Source organism: Melanostigma gelatinosum (genome assembly GCF_949748355.1).
Source record: "Melanostigma gelatinosum genome assembly, chromosome: 7".
Classification (NCBI taxonomy): domain Eukaryota; kingdom Metazoa; phylum Chordata; class Actinopteri; order Perciformes; family Zoarcidae; genus Melanostigma; species Melanostigma gelatinosum.
The window spans coordinates 15,487,369-15,508,833 of NC_136640.1; the positions used below are offsets into that span (position 1 = coordinate 15,487,369).

At 42.1% G+C, this 21,465-nt stretch overlaps 1 protein-coding gene across 1 annotated transcript in view; it reads right to left on the reverse strand.

The window, feature by feature from the left end:
• Positions 1 to 21,465, reverse strand: part of cadm1b (cell adhesion molecule 1b) — a gene marked incomplete at its 5' end in the record, with an annotated part of 119,427 nt that overhangs the window by 31,950 nt on the left and 66,012 nt on the right. Inside the window, one exon of the mRNA XM_079272705.1 lies at positions 4,741 to 4,761. Within this exon, the coding sequence (XP_079128831.1) occupies positions 4,741 to 4,761 (21 nt within the window). The remainder of the gene's footprint in view (positions 1 to 4,740; positions 4,762 to 21,465) is intronic.

Genomic DNA, 21,465 nt, shown 5'->3' on the forward strand with positions numbered 1-21,465 from the left:
TGGGCCCTGTGAGTCAGTGCCAGATGGGCTGTAAGCTCTGCTGCCCACAAAGGTAGGGAGAGAGGAGAGGGTAGGAAGGAAAAAGAGACAAAGAAAGAGTGTAAGAAAATGGCAAGTAGTGGAGGAAGAGAGGGGGAGTTAAACAGAGAGAGGAGAGAGAGATGAGCCGGGCTGGATGCTGTTTATGGTTGAGCTTTATCAGAGCCCTCCATCTGAGGTTCCATGCGACCAATGTGCGCTCCGTGTGCTCAGCTGCTCTGTATCTCTAGGAATAAAAGTGCTGTAAACATCTGAGTCACTCTCTCTGTATATTGGCATTGTTGCCACAGACAGGACCTGGACCTTGTCATCGTAACACCTCACACCAAATCCCCCCCACACAAAAAGCCTGTCTATGTTTCCCCCAGACTTTCAAAAGAGGGAACGAGGAAGGGAATGAGAAGTCACCTTGTGCTATATTTATCTGGCAGGAGCCAAAAAGAAAGCGTAAGGAGAACGGAGAATTCTTTTCAATGCCTCAGATTCGCACCGACGGAGAAACAGCACTCCCAGCCACAGCCCCAAGGAAACATCAGAAGCACATTTGCATGCACATGTTGTCAGACACCTCTATTGCATTCTGACATTTACAAAGTAGAGGAGAAAAAACACCTGTATTTTCAGATAGGGATAATGGGAAAAGACAGCCTAACTAACATGATTCAAAATGAACTCTGTGAATGCGGCAAGCAATAAGAAATTAACCTCCTGTGGAGAAAAAGCTCCTCAGACCTGTCTAATGCAATAAACTACCCATTTCATTTCACTCTGCTACCAGGGATCAGGTTGAGGATATAAGGAAGGTAATGGGTAAAAACAGAAACAGATTATGTCCGAAACGTACACATTGCAGCCCATTAAAGCTTTGTAATGGCGTTGATATTTACCACTTGCTAATGGGCTAATTGACATAACCTATGTTAAATAGTGAGAATGTTCACGGACATGAACCAAAATAAATCGCACAGCAGAAGGTAAAAGGTTTCTGATTCTGGTTCAGTGTTTATCGTAGACAAGGGAATACCTCCTAACGGCCTCTACGGGCACAGAGGCCAGCAGTGAATACGTATGTCTGAGGGAAAATGTAAATAAATGAAGGGGTTCTAAAACTTTTTTTCACATTTTCTATATTGGCAATGCTGAAATTGAATCATTTCCGAAATATAGGTCAAACATTGAGATAATATAAGACACATATAGGGTCCTTCCCTCCACTGTTTTTATTTATGTTGACTTGCGATTGCAACAGTAAGACCACACGCAGATTTAGTACGTTAATGTCAAATGAAAAACTATTGCCTAACAAGAAAAAATTAGTCAGCAAAACCCTAATATACATCCAATGCCAACGTTCTTTTTCTTGCCCTCTCTGTTCATGGGATCTACAGTATGTTCAAAGCTGGATTAGGACGTTTTTTGGAAAAGGTCAAATAAAAGCCGCATAATGTAATAAGAATGTCCTGCAGCTGTCCCTCCTCTGTCCTAAGCCCCTCCCACCAGATAAGGATGGGCATATGCACACGCTTCAGATAGTTACCTGTACGAATACTTGTCATTCATTTTAAACGTCATCCTGATTGTGATAGTGATGCCGATGCCGTTTTATTGTGTTAATCCTGTGGGAATTGCCCTTGTGTTTTCTTTGTGAACTTATGAGCCCAAAAAGGCCTTTAAGATAACGTACTGTGATTTGCGGCTCTAGCAGGCAGCATAGCAGCAGCTCTTCAACAAATGCGAAGAGCCAATAACAATTCTCTCTCTGAAATGACCTGGGCCAAAGTCTCCTGTCACAGGTTAGATCTTCTAGGAACAGCCAGCAGCCTGTTGGTTTAGCTGGTTGGCTAAGCTAACAGCTGTGGCCTCTTATAAAAGGGTGACGCAGACATGTGTTCAGTTTATTTCCCAGCGGGCCATTGCTGTTATACATTTCATTTTAGTTTGAATTGAATAAATCAGGTATAACTTGTTAAATTGCCTTTGCAGGTGCTGGTAGGCAGGTTTTGTTACCTTTGGACAGAGCCAGGCTAACTGTTTCCCCCTCCTATGCTCAACCATCTGATGGCTCTACTCCAGTTTAGTGTTGCCATATTTTCCAGCTTGAAACTTGTACAGTCCCGGACAATCCATCGTTCTCCAGCTACATATTTGTCGTACAGACATTGAAGTTATATTGTTGTTCTTATTGAATAAGTCTCAGTTAGAATGACATTTTAATATTTAAGGTTCGGGAAAGATTGTGGTTAAGTGAACATTAATTGCACATCTGTCACAGTGACGTGAACTCCAGTTACTTCCATCCACCAACTAAATGTTCCACTTTGCAACATATGGGCCACAATATTTCCTTGAATTGGACTTAAATTTTAAGGTGGTGAATCCTCCAAAATGGAAGCAAGTGTGGTTTAGTTTGATGATTTACTTTAGTTCAAAATGAGAAGAGTGAGCGATTAATTGCTTCCTTCCTCCATAAAAAAAATAGATAAATGAAGAGTGATAATCATGGGCATCAAGTCAAAACAATCTTCATGTGGAGAACTGAAGTGTGTAAGTTTTCAATGAGATCAAGTGTGCCGGAGCTCCTCTGCACATGTACTAAGTGTTGCCGAAGATTAGGCGAAAGCAATGTGAAGTGTTTTGATGTCTATTTTATTTCATCGCTGTAAAAGCAATATATATTTGGCAGTCAAAACAGCAACATGGAGCAGCCTTAAAGCAAGGTTATTCTGCTCCCAATCTGTTGGACTGAGAGAAAGGGAATGCAATAGATAATTTCTCCATAAGGTTTAGCAGCCCCAAGCAAGGTTGGTCCCCCTCCAATATCCTAGCCTCGGCTCATCTCCAATTCAAAACACACATAAATAACGTCGGTGTGATTAGCAATCCCATCAAAGGGAAAACAGGCCACTTTGTGGAACATGGAGGGTTTTTGCAATTGGAGTAAACATTTTCAATTGCCTCGGCATCCTGGTCATGATTGGGTGCAAATGAGGAGAGGCAGTCATTAATTCTGGGTGGTGGGTGGGGATGAAGGGGGAGTGGGCAGAGGCATGGCACAGATGACTGGCTGATAAATTCACACTCATTCCAGCAGCTGTCTGGAAGAGTAAAGTGCCTGTATCTCTACACATGGCTGCCCTCCTGTTCCCGCATCACAACATACTGAATGAAACAGTCAGAGGGAAATACAGACCTTCAAAAGTCTGTGCGCTCTCTTTGGGGATGTACAATCTGGCATCAAGTGTCTGGCATGGAGGCTCGCCTCATCAGCCATAGAGCCACCGCCCCCCCCCCACCCCCCACCCCACCCCGCTGACCAATTTTAAGAAAAAGTTGACGAAATCAGGAAACATTAGCAGACCGACTCCTCCAGCAGAAGTTCGGAGACAGGTGACTTTGAATACAACTGGCTCCCTCTTTGAACTTTCCTCTCTTGTTTTCACATCAAAAGACATGAAAGGGGTCGCGAAAAGCAGGACAGCCAGCCCCCAATTCCTCTCCCTTGAGTCGCGGCTGTCTGCAGCAGTCCTGTCCTTTCAAGGAATAACCAGGACTCTAGCCAGTCATTAACAATCAAAGCTTCTCCCTATCCTCCTCTGATGCTTCCTTTTCACCGCGGCGTGTCTTTATCCAGCTCCGTCATTAGACTCTGATCCTCATGATGAAATGCTGTTTTAAGAATGTTCACAAGTGAGAAATCTGGTGAGAAGCACCAAATATTTAAAGGTATGCCATTTTTCGGAAGTAAATAAAATGGCTGATGCGCTGCAAAAATCGTGTACCACGCTGTAATGCAGAGATTGTTTGTTTTTTGGAGGGTTGAAAACTTTATTTTTTTTGCCCGAATTTGGCTCGACTAATACCAGCTAAAGCCAGAGAAGTGCTGCCAATGATTCACGGCAACCTCACATGTTTTGAGGATGTTATTTATTGAAGTAAATAACATAAAGAGCTGAAGGGTTAGTTCACCTCTTCTATTGAAGAGTTTGTTTGCAGCTGGACATTTAAAGAAAGGAGGAGACAGCCGCACAACTTTATGTTTCTGAAAAAGACAGTAAGTTCTGTAAGTAAGTTCTTACCGTTGTGGATAATTGTATATAAGAATGGACATCGTGTTATGATGAACTTGATGTACTTTTGTTCTTTGTGTCTATTAATCATTTGCAAATATTATCATGGTAAAAGGTAAGCTGAGATGTTGAACATGCTAAACATCATCATTTTCATTGTGAGCATGTTAGCATAAGCATGCACAGCTGTGCCTAAGTGTAGATCACAGAGCTGCTAAGGTTGTAGAAACAGTCTAAGCGATATAGGCTAGTTATAGCCAGTAGTCTATATTTTATACTGTTGGTATAATTGCTATTGGTAAAGTGCACCTTCTAGCATCGTAGAGCTCTGCAAAGCTCAGTAAGCTAATTAAAAACAGAAAAACACAACTGGCATCCGAGTGGTCTAAAGACAAATTGAAATCTGCCATTACATGTGGCGAAATGTTGATTTGAGAATTAGAAATAAAAAGGAGTGGATCGGCTTTGTGATGATGTGGCTCTCTCCTCCTCTCCCGAAAAGGAAACACCAACATAACCAACCATTAATGTAAATATGCACAGATGAACATACTGCGATGGACAGCCAATCAACAGACAGACGGAAGCAAGCACTTCCAAATGAACAGCAGGTAGCAAACAAGAAAGAGTATACCTGTCACGGTTTCAGCAGCTCCTGTTGCAGCGCAGGACGAGAGAAGAAAACAGACAGGTTGTGAGCAGACAGGATGGAAGCAGAGAATCATATTCCACTGGTAAAGAAACTTATTCATAAGTGACAAATAAGGCTGTTGAAATTCATTAAATTCAATCTCCATATGCTATTTGTGTAATTTTCCACTAATTAAGACAAATACAAAAAGCATCATAATGAGTAATCATTCTGTTCTTCCACGATCCCCGGCATAATGAGCCATTTTCTCTCTTCATCCAGCGCTACATTAATATGGAGGAACAGAGGGGATATGTGGACTTTGTTTTCATCCCCCCTCGTGTCCCTGATTGAGATTCCAGCCAGCGCCGCTCGAGAGCACTGCCTGGAGGCGCTCCCCTGGGACCCTGCGGTGGTTCCTGGAGAAGAGAGCACCCAATCGGAACGGTGGCCACCCAAACTGACATCTCGCAGGGCATGGGAGACTGGCGTGTTCCCAAGTCCCCGCAGCAGTGCTCAGGGCCTGTACCCTCGGGAGAGCTTCCATCATTCATTGTCTGCTATTCATAAACAACCCCCCATCCTCTCTTGCTCTCTCTCTCTCTCTCTCTCTCTCTCTCTCTCTCTCTCTCGCTCTCTCTCTCCCACACACACACTTTCTCCCCTGCCCTCTGTCACACACCTGCATCTACATTTTGATATTTCACACACCGTCTTTTATATATTGACATTTCACACACACTTTGGAGCTTCTTTACTCTGGCTGTGAGCAACGTGGGCTTCAGTGCCGAGCGTACAGTATGTCGAAGTGACTGCTTGTCTCACTTGTCATTGCCGGCGTAATAAGGGTGTAAGGTATGACACATGTCCTTGTTAAACTCCTTTGTGCATTTTCAATGTGTCAGCAATTCCCTCAGGACAAAAGACGCGTGAGTGACAAATCACACACGATGGGAAACACGTTTTCAACAGTGTCCAGGCACCTGTTTCAATATCGCACACGGCTTAAGCCTCTGCTTCTTTAAAAAACGGCAGGTGTCAGTCAAAACAGTGTCTTTTTTACGTGTTAATTCAACATAATGAGGCTTTTGGGGGCAATTCTGCTTCAGCTGAACGAGATTTGACCAAAACGAGGCTGCGAGGTTGATAGCCAGACTCAAACTCGAGCTTGAATGAGCACAGCGTACATGCATCCCAGTCCAACCAGCCCTCAGGACAGCCCATAATGAGGCTTTTGAGCTGCTTTAATTGCCAGGTAATTATTGTGTTGTAGAAACATTATGTAAATGACTCATTATCATCTTGTATGTGTAGCATATCTGCCCTCGTTTTATGTTACAAGAGTGTAAAAAACGAGAAATCTATCACCCTGATACCGGGGCATCTCAGTGTTTAATCTTCTCAACAGACACCTACATATCTGAATGGAGAGACTTGTGCTGTAGTGCGGTGACACCTTCCCTAACCCTTCAGTATGATCCTGCTGGTGGCCTCTGAAGGGGCTATAAATAGCATTGTGGCTTGTCTGCCGTGCTCCCCTTCTCTTCTCTGTCCCTGCAGCACATTAGGTAGAAGTTATGAGGTGCCAGCTCGCCTGTGATTAGATGTCATGGCTGTCGCTCTGCTTAGACAGTGCTGATAGACAGATTTCTGGGGAAATGCGTGTGATGGCATTCGTGCGAGTGCAGCCGTTGCACCAATCTGTCAATCACGGCGGATGAGAGCAGGCAGGCCAACCATCCTCCAAATAATGTCTGTCCTTGTCTCCTCACCTCTTCTTTTCCTCCGAAGCAGAAACCGCAAAAGTGGAACATTTCCCCGCGTTCCACCTACATTGATGCGACACATCCAACTGGAAACACGCTCGCTGTGAACATTTGAAAGTGCATGTTTTTAGCACTCCATTATGTTTTCTATAAGACGTGAGGCTCCAGGTGCTCTGGCCTTCAGGCACCTGTGTTCACTCCATTGTCACCCGAACAAATCCATAGTAATCTGCATTCTTTTTTGAGTCACAGAGGCAAACAAAGATCTCAGGAGACTGTGGGCTAGAGGCACATAGCCTCTCTCTCCATATATAATGCTGCTGCTCAGTAAAAGCAGTGGGGTAACACTAATGAGGCAACATTTCTTCACAGTACTAGTGTGATGCCTTTGAATTAATGTTCTTCCTTTCAGGTAAAACATTCCCTTGCTTATTTATGCTCATAATCTGCTGCGTGTTGTATGTCAACTAGTGTGTGATCACACTGCATTAGAGGACACAACAGAGTTGGATGCTGGAACTCTGTGTAGTTCCCCATTGAGATCCACATTGGTTACCCTTGTGTGAGTGTGTGTGGAGCCATGCGTTCTTACTGTGTGTAGCTCACTGTGATTTCATTTAATTAGAGGGATCAGAGGTGGGCTTCAAACTTTTTCTCTTCAAGAAGTCGAATGGAGAAGCGAGCTCCTGCAGAGTGGACCCGATAAACACAGGCGACTTTTGAGGTCAGGATTTTCACAAAAGAAACTGATCAAAGTGTTCCGACTGTCCTCGCCAAAAAGAAGAAGAAGAAAACACTTCCGACACCTGTTGTAAGTCTTTGTTGTCAGCCATGATCGTTTCAGGTACACATTAAATAATTCATTTATTATCGACAGATTTTCTGTATGAATTGGAATTTGACAAACAATCCAAAGTTCCACTAAATAGTATTTCCCAGAACTTCCAACCATATTACTCTGTCTTCATCAGAAAATGCAATGATTTTGACACATCCATCTTCATGGCAACTGTGCAAACTCCATATCCTGGTTTATTTATATTCTGTGACAGCAAACCTTTGTGTTTTGTATTATTTGTTTGACAAAACAAGCAGTTTACTGTAAGAAAATGTGATTTCATTGGCACTTCTCACTATTTTCTGACCTTATATACACCTGACAAATAATAGAGGAACGAATTGTTAGATTAATTGATAATAGATATGATTATTTGTTGGCGCCCATAGTGAAGATAACATCATACTACTATTTCCATGTTCAATAATTGAATGCTTATTGCTGGAGGCTTGCACTTTAACAGATGATGCATCTGTGCCTGCAATGGCTTGTTTATGCAGTTTGGTGCATTATTTAGTAATTTAGTTGCATTGTATTTACAGACTTGGCCTGCTTCTTTTATCATTATCAGCACTCAGCTACAGCTTAATCCAGCCTAACATGTCAGTGAGATATCAAAAAACGCTCACCTGCAAACACCACTGGGAATACTCAGATTAATTCTCCCCACAGTCGACTGAAACATATTAATCAGGTTGCTTTACAGGAGATGCAAAGCATGTTCTTGCACGATAAAGTGGAATAAGTAGGAGATTTTGCCAGTATCCCCACAGAGGGGGTTAATTGCTCAGTGTTAATGAGATTTGCTTTGTAAATGTCCAATCTCTGACCTGAATGCTTATGTTGTACTCATTAAAAGACAGGAGGACACATGTAGTTGAAGACACCTTTAACTTTGAGGAAGTAAGGGACAATCCTTCAGAAATGCTGTCGGATAAAAAGCAGATATATTGAATTTGGTACCTTGCTTGCTCTTCGTAAAGTGCTATTGGCATCTACAATTGCAGATAATATAATTGCAGATGGTTGTTCTTATGAATAAAAGGCTAACATTAAGACATTTCAGTTTCAGTAATTCCTTTAAGAACAAAAAAAGGTGTGTAATCTTGTGTGACTGGGTCCTGTCACTCACAACACACACGACAATGTCTCTGCTGCTGACACGCACTCACAAAGAAGCTGCAAACGGCAGCCAGCCACTTTAATGACAACTCAGGTAGCGTTCGGCTCACACAGTTGTTGTTAAGAAGAACGAGAACACTAACACATTTGTGCCTACTGTAGATGCCAGGCTGCTGTTCCACACAGCCTCGTCACATGACAGACACCGAGCTCGCCCCGTTACACAAATAAAACAGCATCAAAATGCGATGAGATCGCAGTGACACGAAAGGTAATTTGGCACATATTATGAAACAAGACTATTCTACGAGAGGATGTCCCAAATCAACACAATATGAAGCAGGAAGAGCATTATAGCAGCAAACTATTAAGTCATGCTGATTGTGACAAATGCAGCAGCTTCAGATGTCTATAAATCACCAACCAAGTGCATTCGCTAGGAGGTAGTACAATGATTTCCTTTTTCCTACGAGGCACAAGCATTCACTCTGTTATGTTAACAAGACTGGTTGACTGAGCATGGACTTAAGTGCAGCAGCGGCAGTGTCGCCCCGCACCCAAAATCCAATGCAGCAGAGAGAGAGTCTTGCTTAAAGCCAAGGCAAGCTTAACCTGTGGCAAAGTGACACATCACATCTCGTTCGGATTGTCTATTTCGGGTGACGCTGCATCTTTTTGTGTTTTCCTCTTCAGAGGCAGCAGGCACTGCTGCGAAGCCTCTGTTCAGCCCCGGTCTTAGTTTCTTTTAAAAAAGAAAACTTGCTGCAGGAGCGCTGCGTTTGTTACCACAGGAGAGAAACCGTAGCTCTGATTCAACACGCAGCCCTGCCCGGATCAAAACGCATGCAGAACGATTGAAATCAAAGCCTCCAAAGAGTCTTGAGGGAGGGATATTTTTTGCTTTTCAAAAGACACTGTAATGCCTCACCTATAGTATGGTCTCTTGCCAAGGAAAGCTCACATGAGCAATGTTCACAGAAGCAATGTGTGTGTGCTTTCCTGTCTGCCAGTAGATCTGCTTACTCACTATGAATGTGCACCTGCACAAGCCTTTCTGTGTGTATGTTTGTCTGTGTGTGTGTGTGTGTGTGTGTGTGAGAGAGAGATGGTTAATTAGGACATTAGGAGAAGCTTCTGACAGGCTTGTCATCGCCACAGCCTGCCCAGTGAAAAGGAGGTGGTCAGAGGGGTAAGTGGGAGTCCAGCAGGGTCAAGAGACAGCTGCTGCACCACCACTCACTGTCTGGATGCTCTCAGAGAATATTAAACCACCGGGGCCTCGGCCAAGGCGCTCCCTCGTTCATGAAACACACAAAGCTGTTTCACAAGGAGGTAGCGACTAATTTATCCTCACTGTTAAAAAAGTGCTCTTGTTTATTTTCCTGAAACATGAGAACATAGACATCAAAAGACCAAAATAAGTGGCGATGGCTTCGAGGTAATTGAGGTTATTTTGTCAATCAGTGAATGTAGAACGCAACGGTGGTCGTTCTCTTTAATTATTATTTTTTCATGATGATAAATCTGTGTGGTCTTGTGCCTGCTGTGTATCTGTCTCCAGCAGAGAGATACATTATTACTACAATATGAGACGTATTGAAAACATCCCCAAGGCTGTTGACCTTGCTGACGACATACCATTAATTGTATGGATGGATTATTATTATCATCACAACAATAACAAGCCTCCTTTTCTGCTTGACTCTCTTTAACACCTGCGCCCGTTCTCCGGCTGCCACTGCTCATATACTCATAATCACATCTATCAGCCCAAAACGTTAACTGCATCCGGGGACGCTAAACACGTCCATTTGTTTGCAGTTGTAATGTCTTTTGTTCGCCTCAATCAGGCACCTGTCAGACACACACCTGCTACCTCTTTGCTGAGAAAAACGGCAGAGGGAAGGCCCTTTGTTTCCTCGCAGAGTTTATAATCAGCACGTTGTTTCCAATCTTCCACCATTTTTCAATTTCCCATTTCCCTTTTCTCAGTCAAATCACTGCTATCAATCAGCTGCATGTTTGAGAGAGGGGAGAGCGAGTGCATGTGTGTGTGTGTGTGTGTGTTAGAGAGGGAGAGAAAGAGGGGGAAGTTCCTTGATGGAACCATCTCTAGCCCTAGGCCTCATTAGTCACACACTGCGGGAGGAAATGTGTGTGTGAATGTGAGCGGCAATATGTGTGTAATAAAAATGAATACTGCTAGAGTGTGTCTGTCAATATGAGGCCATTTAACATTCCCTATTCCATCCAAATGATGCACAGCGGACATTGTGCTCTCCATTTGAGTTCTGCCCTGAATGGATACTCAACCCAGTACGTTCTATTATATTCTGTCTGTTCCGTCCACTGTGCTTACTGATATCATGACCTATAACGTCTCAAAAACAATTTCTGTGCAACCATGACAACATCTTCTCCGTGTCAGCGTGCCCGTGCTGTGAAAACGCCTCAGAAGCGAATGCGGTTGACTGATGTGGCAGTCAATACAAATCAAACCGTAACAGCTGCATAGGCTCAAGCCATATTGATCTCATGTGACGAGAGGCGCTCGCAGTCCATCGACATCTTTGAAGAGAGAGTCAACTTAGTTGATTTGATTGTCCGTGTCAGTAAACACGCCGACTCTTACAACAGAAATAGCCCCTCTGTTAACATTCCATGCGGTACAAATTAGGCAACAAACACAACAGTGAGTAAAGGACGAGCTAACGCAACGAGTCCTGATTATTGCCAACGTGGCAATATGCTCGAGTGTATTGATTATAAAAGATCTATTTGAAGTGGCCAATACGAAATGGCAACTACAGTATAGTAAATTCACAATGGCAGGGTAATATACGGCTTCACTGCTTTCATTTATTCACAGCTTGACATTTCCTCCCATCCACAGAGTGTGCTCTAACTGTGTGCCAATGGCCACATCATTTAGACTGGACCCGCATGAATATTTAACATTAGTGCCTGGCTCGTAGCTTGCAGAAAATGAATTATTTTTAGTGGGCTTTGCAGAGGCACCGTGGAAAACCCTCACCCTGGTGATGAATCGCTGGAGAGTTTATGTTGTATTAAGCAGGCAAAACAAATGGCTATCAATCATTTGAAGCTTTTCCGTGCTCGCCAGCTACACATCCCTTCCCCCCTTCGCAGAGATTCAGCGGGTTTTCAGAGGGATCAGCTGCCAGCCTCGGTGTGTAAAAAAAGGGTCGGCTTGGAGTTCACTGTGTTTATTGACGAGCCCTCAGTGGAAGAGGAAGATGGACATGGTACAGTGGGCAACAGTCTACAGCCTTTGGTGAATGTAAAAGTATACGTACATGTTTTCACTCCTCCAGCTTTAATGTTTACAACCTTAGTCACAGACAAGCACTACGTAGCATGTCTTCATCATAGCCCATTAGTGTGGCGTACACTGTTTACATGTAGACATGATGACTTTGCTGCTGCTGATCACATCACACCACTCTTTCTTGCCTTTTTAATTTTGTCTTAAATTACTCTCATATAGTTTTGATTCTTTACTTTAATTCATCATTTTAATTTTATATACCTCTTATTATGTACTTAACTTGTGCTGCTGCAACGATCAAATTTCTCCGGTGGGGATCAATGAAGGCTTATCTTATCCAATCTTATTGTATCTTATATTACCGGTGATAACGACCAACTTGAGGCAACAGGGTGTCTCACTAACTCTAATGGGCTACATTCTGTCAGTTTTCACATTGAGATTTATGTCTGAAGTAGGGCTGCAATTTAAAAAATATTCATATCATCAATTAATTTGATTATTATTTTCTTGAATAACTGATTTAGGATTTCAGTCTGTAACATGTCAGAAGATATACAATCAGGCTCAAGGGAAGGGTTCAGGTTGTGTCTGAAATCAGTATTCAGGCCAATTGGACGGGTGGTAGAAAGGAATCGAGCAAATAAATATAGCCTGTACAAATATAATTTCCTGCAAAATTAAGATGGCTAAGAGAGCATAAAGAAGTAGTTTTTATAGCTGTTTTAAATGAGCTCTTCATGCTTCCCCTACCTGCTTTGAGTATATTTGATTGGCTACGCAATTACCTTAACATTGGTTAATTGCCAGTTAATTTACCTCCCATTGCAATCACCTAACCCTCTAGTCTGCCAATCAGTAATTTAAAAATCATGTATAAATCCAGTCAGATAAAACACACACATGCACACATGCGAGTGCCCCGGAAACGCCGGCCACACACACACACGCACACACACACACACACACACACACACACACACACACTCTCGGATTACTTGACAGTTTCATTAAAACAGATTACCCTGACCCTAGGGCTGGGCGATAAATCGATTTAATCGATTAATTCGAATGTGTGCTTTAAGGCGATGTGTTTTATTGAAAATCGAGAAAATCGCCCCCACCCTTCCCCCCCGTTGGGTTCCCGTAGTTGAGTGCGCGCGCATTGTTTACAAACGAAAACAATGGCGGCCAGCAGTGAAGCTCTCGTTCTTAAGAGAGGGAAGAATGTGTCTTCGGTGGTCTGGAAATGGTTCGGGTTCGTGTCATCTGACACAGAACAAACAGCCTCAAACAGAGGCATGCCGCCGAGTGGGAGAAGTGTTGCGCCCTGAGGAGGGAGCAGGACCGCGGGAGCACAAGCGACGCTGTCTTCCTGGCAAAAAATATTTAGAAAAAACATGCACTACTGTTTAATACTGTTGGTTATGTTGTGAATGCACTTGATTTTGTTTACATGCACTTATTTACTGTGCAAAATATGTTATGTTGATGTTAGATCAGATGTTGCACTTTTGAAAATGTGAATGTTAAAGGGTCACATACATTTTATTTCATGCTGTGTTTGTATCAGTGTATTCAGTTAGAAAAGCTTACTGTAAAAAGTTACATTTGCACAGTTGTTTACAATGGAAGGCTACTATTTAATGCCATTTAATGTTATGTTTAATTTAATTTTATATTTAAATGATTCAGGGAAACAAAAGAGTGACCAAATACTTTTTGTATACTACAGGCACCTTTCTACAATGTTCAGGTTTTGTTTGCACTTTATTTTTATCAACCTACGAGGGAAAATCATCACAAAATAAAATAAAAAATTGTTTTCAACAGCTTCTGTCATCTGCAAAAATTTGTGGGGGAAAAAATCGATTTAAATCGTGAATCGGATTTTTTGTAAAAAAATCGGAGATTTTTTTTTTAGGCCATATCGCCCAGCCCTACCTGACCCTGAAGTTTTAATCTCCCAGATAAAGTGCAGCTGTTTTTAAACCCATCCTCAAGGATGCAGTTCATTTCCAACAACATCCAACCTGAGATGAGATTCGGCCTTTCTCAAATACAATCTGAATTGCTTCAATTGATTAAACAGAAACCGGCAGGCTGAACAGAGCAGAGCGGAGTACAAACCCGTTCACACAGCCACTTGCAAGTGTGGACACAAGATTGAGGGTAAGATATCTGTGAGTGGCCTGGCACCTGAGTCAGAGAGATAGTCCTGCTTACTTGGGGAGGGATGTGGGGGGGGGTCGAATTGGAGACGGACTGGGTGGCTTTGCCTGTGTTTCCCCTTCAGATGAATATTTTATGGATGTGGGATACAGTTCAGATGACAGTTTGAGATGACTGAGAGTCGGCGTGCAGGCGGCAAAAGTTCAGCACTTTTTTAGAGGGGAGGGAATGTCACACGGGGGAGAGTGAGGCTGAATCTGAGAACTGTGTTAGTAGCTGTTAATGTGAGGAGTCTCAAAATGACTCGAGTTTGTGCTCGCATGCGTATGCATGCACGTGTGTGAGATGAGTTGCTATCTGCAACCAGAGCCCATGAAAGAGAAGAGGCACCAGCAGTACAGATGTGTCTCTCTCTGAGCCCAACATGAAACACAGGAAACAGCCTCTTTGATCATTACCTACCTGTCAGTCTGCCCTCCACAGGGACCGCCTGTTGCGACTGCTGATGTGCCACACTGACAGGCCAGCAGCACACACGCAAACTCAAACGTAGAGTCACTCAAACATAGAGTCAAAAGAAAAAAGCAGCACCGCTATGAGCCTGACTGGTGCCGGGATTCAGAGTTGTCTCAGAGGAAGTATAACAATGACGACCAGTGGTATGGGCAAAGCGTAGGTTTATTATTCCACATTTGGATTCCAATTAGCCTCAGCGACTGTGAGGCATGCCGGGGTCCATATTCGCATTTGTACCAATGGGCAATTTAGTCTCCACTTCCCGTGATTATATGTTTGTTGAGTTCGGGAGGAAACAAGCAGAGAGCCGTATGATCAAAGGGAGAACATCTCTAGAAGAAGTGAGTCAAAAGCAAACAAGCTTTTGTTCATTTGTTCGACTCACTGCTTCTACAGTAGATATCCTACAACCTGCTGAGAAAATGTGTCGACAAACAGGAAGACATGGAAACTGCATGTGGACATACAGCAATGGGAAGTGAACGCCAGTCCTTCCGTCACTGAGAACCTATAAACATGTTGCTACGTGTCTCTGAAATGAAGTGTTCTTTTCTGTAAAATGTACATATTTGACTTTTCATGAAAAGCTGGATTCAAAGCATTTGATGTTGATTCAGGTTTTTTTCTGTCCTCTCTCCCACGACTTGAAAGACCAATGTTTGTCGTAAAGCTGTGTCTTAAAATGGCTGTGTCTTAAAATGTGGCCTCATCCACAGATTACGGCAATTAAGTGGGTGTGAAAAGTGTTGCAGTAAATGTGACGATCAATGCCCAGACACCAGAACGGAAGATTCTTCTGACTCGCATTGATGGAATTTAATCTGTAGTCAATATTGGATGAATCTGCAAACTCCAGAATTACCTTCAGTGGCAACATTTCTTTCTTTATTCTCACTTTCTTCGTCCGCCGTAACCCTCCAAGATTGCAGCTCCAGTTACACTGTGCATGTGTCATACCCCATAGCTCAAGCCCATGTCCCAGCCTTCATTCAATGGCCTCACACTGACACTAAATGTTGGCACTGAACGTAAGTTGTGAGCTATGGACACTATACAGCTATTGTGTCACCCAATTTTGACTGGGCACACTGGTCTGTAAAAAGTATAAAAACCCTGTTGTCATCTGTGTGAATGGTTCCAATGAAAACTGAAACTGAAAACAGTTTTAATACAATCAAGAAAAATGGATTCAATTTCATTGTTTTCAGGTGGCAGCAGAAATCACAAAAGTCAGATGTCAAAGCCGTGGCCAATAATACTAAAACTCAAAAACCACTTGGGGTAAATGAGAAAAGACGTGATCAGGGTGACCTGACCTTTCAAGGCTCTGCTCCTTCTGAAAAGACACAGCAGGACAATTGGCTTCCGTCTCCATTCTGTGCGGAGACCTGCTGGCTTTGACTAAAACTAACTTTGCAAACCAACTCCCGGTGCGAGACTGTCAAAAAGTATCCCGAAGCGCTGTGTCTGTACTCTCGTTTTTGCCTCTGTATTTGTGGGTTGGCAACTGTTGGTCAACACTTTTCAAAAAGAAGCCTCCAGAGGATCAGTTTGCTAAGCTTGTTAGGGGCAATATCCGTAACTTCTTGGTCAATCAAACTATTTATAACTCCTCATTCCCTTTTCTGCCTTTGACGCTTTCACCGCGATCCCCGTTGCTCTTGTTCTCTTGATTTTTCTGTCACCGCTGTTTCCAGCTTCCATAGGTTAAAGTTACCTCTTTAATCTTCACGTGCCCCCAGCTGGCACTGGGTGTCAACAGATGAGCGGTAGAATGCAGCAGGAGGAAGTATACGCAAATTTATATGCCGAGCCTTTGTGCGGCTGTGTTCCTATTTCAGGCGAGTCGGAGTTAGACTTTGTTCTTCGTGTACCACCCACATAACTTCGGGTGGTCACATTTGGTTGCAGCAATTTACACAGTTTAAGTTGTAATGACTTTTCCACATCTTTCTCAGAAACACCAAAGACACCTCTGTAACTACTTTGGGGATACACTGCGCAATTGCATCTCCGACACCATTAGCATACATTTTACTGCCAATGTTTGCAGTTAAATCTAATGGGAATGAGTCAATTTGTTTTGAGAGCAGCATGAGAATATGAGGACAGACGAAACATGCGGCTATGATGTTGTGTTGAGACACATTATATTGTGTATATTGCTCCAGATCAGAGCGCCAGATCTTGCAGCGCACCATCAAAGACGCCACATACCAAGCAAACCAGAGTCCAACTGAGAGACTCGCACATATTCACAGGAGCTAATTGCGTCTTGTGTTCGGCCGCAGCGCCACGCTTCTGCGCCTTTAAGTCAGCACGCATACTAATGAGCTCACATTACACAACTTTCTCTTATCTCTCTCTGCACTGCTCACCTTAGATAAAGAAGATGTATATATCTGTCGTTGCCTCAGCTGCCTGTGTACATTTAGAACATTGTTCAACACAAACAACATTATTTCACAGACACTATGCTGAATAAATAATGCAGCGATTCATGCGGTGGAGGATGTAGTGGGAATATTTTTAGAGTGGCCCCTGTTAATGCTATATTACATACATTATTAGATTTATATTACTAGGTAGATGGGTAAACAGCATTTTAATATTATAGTTGGTTGAGGTGAAGCTCATTTTACATATCTCTATATTGAATTTATTGTATAACAATATACTATATTTTCAGCCTGACCTCATAGAAATACATGAAATCACCAGGACCCTTTAACAATGCATTACGTGGTGGTGTAATGTAATGCAGGCACCGGGGAAACATTACCAATGGAAAGTTAAATGGATCCCTTGTCGTGCTGGACACACCAATTCCCAGGTTAACCATGAATATGTTTTAATGACATTACACATAGGGAGGAGGTAAGAGTGGATGGCGTGGTCAGATACAGGATTCTCCCCGAGGAGACCGCTGTTTGTGTCCAGTATGAACCCAAAAGTCAACTTTGACTTACTTTAAAGCTGTGTAAGTTAAGTTACATAAAAAACACACTTATTTTAACCAATGATCTATTCTTTGTTTTACCTAACAAAGTTGTGTTGCTTGAAACTAAATTGTTTCTGTGGTGGTGGCACTTAATTTGAATACATTAGGTTCCACCACCAGCTGTTAAGAGGTTGTGGTCATTTCACGTATATATTTCTGTGAGATCATGTTGCATTTTGACATGCTTATTGTGGGTTGTTGAAATCGTAACTGTAGTGGAATAAAACCTACAAAATGACGTGAACATACAGGGCTTTACTTCCATAATTACTTTGCACCAGTGGATTTAATGTGTCTGATGTGGGCTTGGGCTGCGTATTATTTGAAAAACATTGGTTCTAAAATTGGTAATTGAAAAAAATGTAAATCATGAACTCTCAGAACAGAAAATTAGTAAACAAGAGGCTTTAGATGCTAGCTTTCAGTACTTGACAGTTTTCAAAACTCTGTGCCACAGACACATTTTGATTGTAGGTTTGAAACGCGGCCCTGTGGTGGGTTACCAAGCACAGCGCTCTCTTTGTTTCATACTGTATCCCACCACTTTCCAGAGAAATAATACTGAAAGAAGGCTTCTAATGAAAAAACAATGCGACTGCTGCAAACAACAACAACAATCCAGCTGCTATTACTACTACTAATAACAATAATAAAATGTGAATGTAGGGTGTTGCGAGGCGGTCCTTGCCGGAGGAGGTGATGAACACAGAGGAGATGATGATCATAGAGGAAATAAAGAGAAGTCGGCTAATCTACGGCACGACACTTCTGACAACTCGTACGATTAGAGACGCCTCTCAGTCTAAATCAGTCTTCTATCTGCATCCTTAGCGCCATTACTTGCTTTGTGGGGTACTAGCCTCAGGGGTGCATTGCCCACACAATGGTGGAGTGCCAAGCAGCACAGCACGAACACACACATGTAAGGACTTTCACTCATACAGTCACACTGAGAGAGATGCAGATGAATCAACTTTGATGATTACCAAGGAAATCTTTACAGAAAGAGTCTTAACTCCCCAGCAGGAGTTTCTTTTCTTTCGAATTTAAATGCAAACTATTATATCTCAACCATACTGCTTATACAGCCGCACAGGCTGATGGAGCTTTTGGTGACCAAGAATTTTTTGTAGTGGTGAGAGTGTGTTTTTCCAGGAAGATCAGGTCTATGCATAGGGTATTGTTTGTTTTGGATGGAGAAGAGACTACCACTGGAATGCCAGAGTAAATACCCGGGTTTGTCAGTTCTCTGTGCTGCTGTTTGGGATCCACAGCAACCGCAGGATCAGCATCAGAGAACATTTTCATCCCCTGGCTTACAGACCTACTGAACTGTAGCTCTGCATGCTCGTCCTAGCCGTACTGCTCTTAGCTGTGAGCCAGCATTACTCCTTGAAATAAAAAATAAATGCCCTCACAACTGCTCCTGACGTATGATTTGTGTCCAAGGTTGTAGGGAGCACAATTCATTGGCAACTTCAGCTTGGGATTTTTCTTTTTTTGCAATATGAGGAAATTAATAAAGCTGTTTCAGCTTGTTGTTGAGAGCAATACAATAAAATGACAAGAGGATGTTCTTTTATTTTCTGTAGCAAAACCGATAAGTTCAAATTTGCACCTCCCCACTCTGTTCTGTATTTAAGAGGTGCAGGGTTCTGCAGTTGATTTTTCAAATTAAATTACCAGAGTCAATTTCAACACAGCAAAATACTTCACATACAACCTGGCAATAACACGGGCCTGTATAATGAGGTAAAATAAAGGCTAAATTAATCCAAATCAGAGGAGCCATGGGACTGGGGGAATGTGCACTGTGAAGAATTAGCTAGCTCATCCAGCATACGAATCAGCTTCTGGCACATTACACACATACTGCAAAGCTCATTACTGCTGCAAAACACACAATCAGGCGATCAAATCCAGTGACAGAGCTCTGTCAGAATCCGCCTGTCATTCAACTCTTTAACCCGCTGCTGCACCCTAATCACCCACAGTGCAGACACAACAACAGCCTCATGTTGTGTTTTAACAAGTCATGCTTCGTTATGTGCAGGACTTTTCCCAGACTTTCTCCCTCTTTGATGGATGCTGACTGTTGTCATGCTTTCATCTCCTCCTCCTTCTAAAAAAAAAACGCAAACATCCCTGGTTAAACATAAAAGGGCTGAGATATTTTAAAACTGACATCACTTCAAAGGGAGTGAACACATTCAAAGGGTATCACAGAAAAGAGATTCAAAAGCCTGCTAGTCACCTGTAATCCACTGCTAATACTTGGTCCCCACAACGGCATATTAACATTCACACCGCTCACACACCTATATATTGTTGAACATACAGATACACACCAGCAATGAGTGACTCATTAATATTCAGCTGAATGCCAACGAAATGTACAGCCGCAGGAATGTCTCACGTAGATATTTTGTAGTTGGATGCTTTGTCTGTATTGATTCAGCGTGCCAAGAAGAAGGATCTGCACACAGACAGGGATTATATGGTGAGTGTATCAGTGCAATTACACATCAGCGGCTGTTTCACGGTGACAACTATCCTGTGCTTTATTTTCTTCTCGGTGTCTCGTTCTTTCATCACATCGCAGCTCTTTGTCTCTGCCTCCACATTTCTTTGACTGTGTTGCCTCAGTCAGTTGTGTGAGAGGTGTAGCTTTAAAAAGAGAAACGACCTCACTTCTAAACAAACCAAGGAAGAAGCTGTACCTTCAAAGGTTTTGTTTGAGGGTTTGTTTTTTTCTACCACAAAAGAGGAATGAAAAGTTGTTTTAAAGTTTAGGGAGAACAGCACTAAATCTTTGATGCAGCACAAACAAGCGTTAAAGAGAAGTCTAAATATGTGGCATGTTATCACTCATTGACCAAATTATTTGCGTCACATTCCAAGACAATCTTTATAACAGGTTAATAAGCTTTAATTACTTTATACATGTGTAATAACTCATCTACTTAAGTTGTATGGATCAGTTAACCAATATTAAGAACAAATTATGGTTGCCATGTTGTCTAAAAATCCCTTTTTTCTTTGGGTTGGTCTTTTCTATTTTTTGTAATAATGCCCAAGCTGCAAAATATGACTAACAGGGACTCTCTGAGCTCTGATTGTTTTCTCACTTTCTAATGAAAATACAATGCAGTCATAACTGTTATTTGTTATTATTAAACTGCTTTTCAATCAGTCATCATATATAATTGGATAATTGCCTTTTGTGGCGAGGTGTAACGGCCAGTTGCTTCTAACCAATCTGTAAATCCTAAATGAATTACTTATTAAAATAAATGTATGAGTTAAAATGTTTAAACCTTTTGTAGGACGATGACTTATTAGAAAGTAGTATTACATGTTTGTGTCATTTTGAATAAACACCAAAGAAACACTAGCATCAGGCATCAGGCACAGTAAAAGTGTCAACAATGTATAACAGTAGGAGGCTGTGAACATCAGCCAGTATACCCTCAGAGCCGTCACGATGAGGAAGAGAATCACACATTTTGGCAAGAACACTCATGCTGTTAAGGGCAAAATTTGCTTCTTCTTGGGCTGCTCAAATTTTCATTTCCAGTTGATTGCTCTTCTCTAACTGCTGCATATAAGTTTGGCACAGGAGGAAGATCGAGTCCACTCTATAAAACAAATCTTTGAACCATTTTGTTTCTGGACATCTTCACTTTGATCCAAACATCAATGAGTGATCAGTGAATCAGATACAGAAGAAGAATATTTCCATGTCAGGCCACTAAAAAACTCATTTTTGAATTTATTTTAGATTTTTATTCAAAGTCTCTGCTGCAAGCTGAATGGTATTCCGCACTAATATCTACTTTTTTTAAACATAGACATTTAGGATGTAGAGAAGAAATCACTTTAAATGTTGATTTGAAAGGAATAAAGGTTCAATACTAATGCAACTTCTGAAAATATTCCAGTTTTGTCTCTGCTATCAGCACATTGTTGATGGATCAAAAGTGACAAATGAGAACACCGTCTCAAAAAAACCACACAAGCTAAA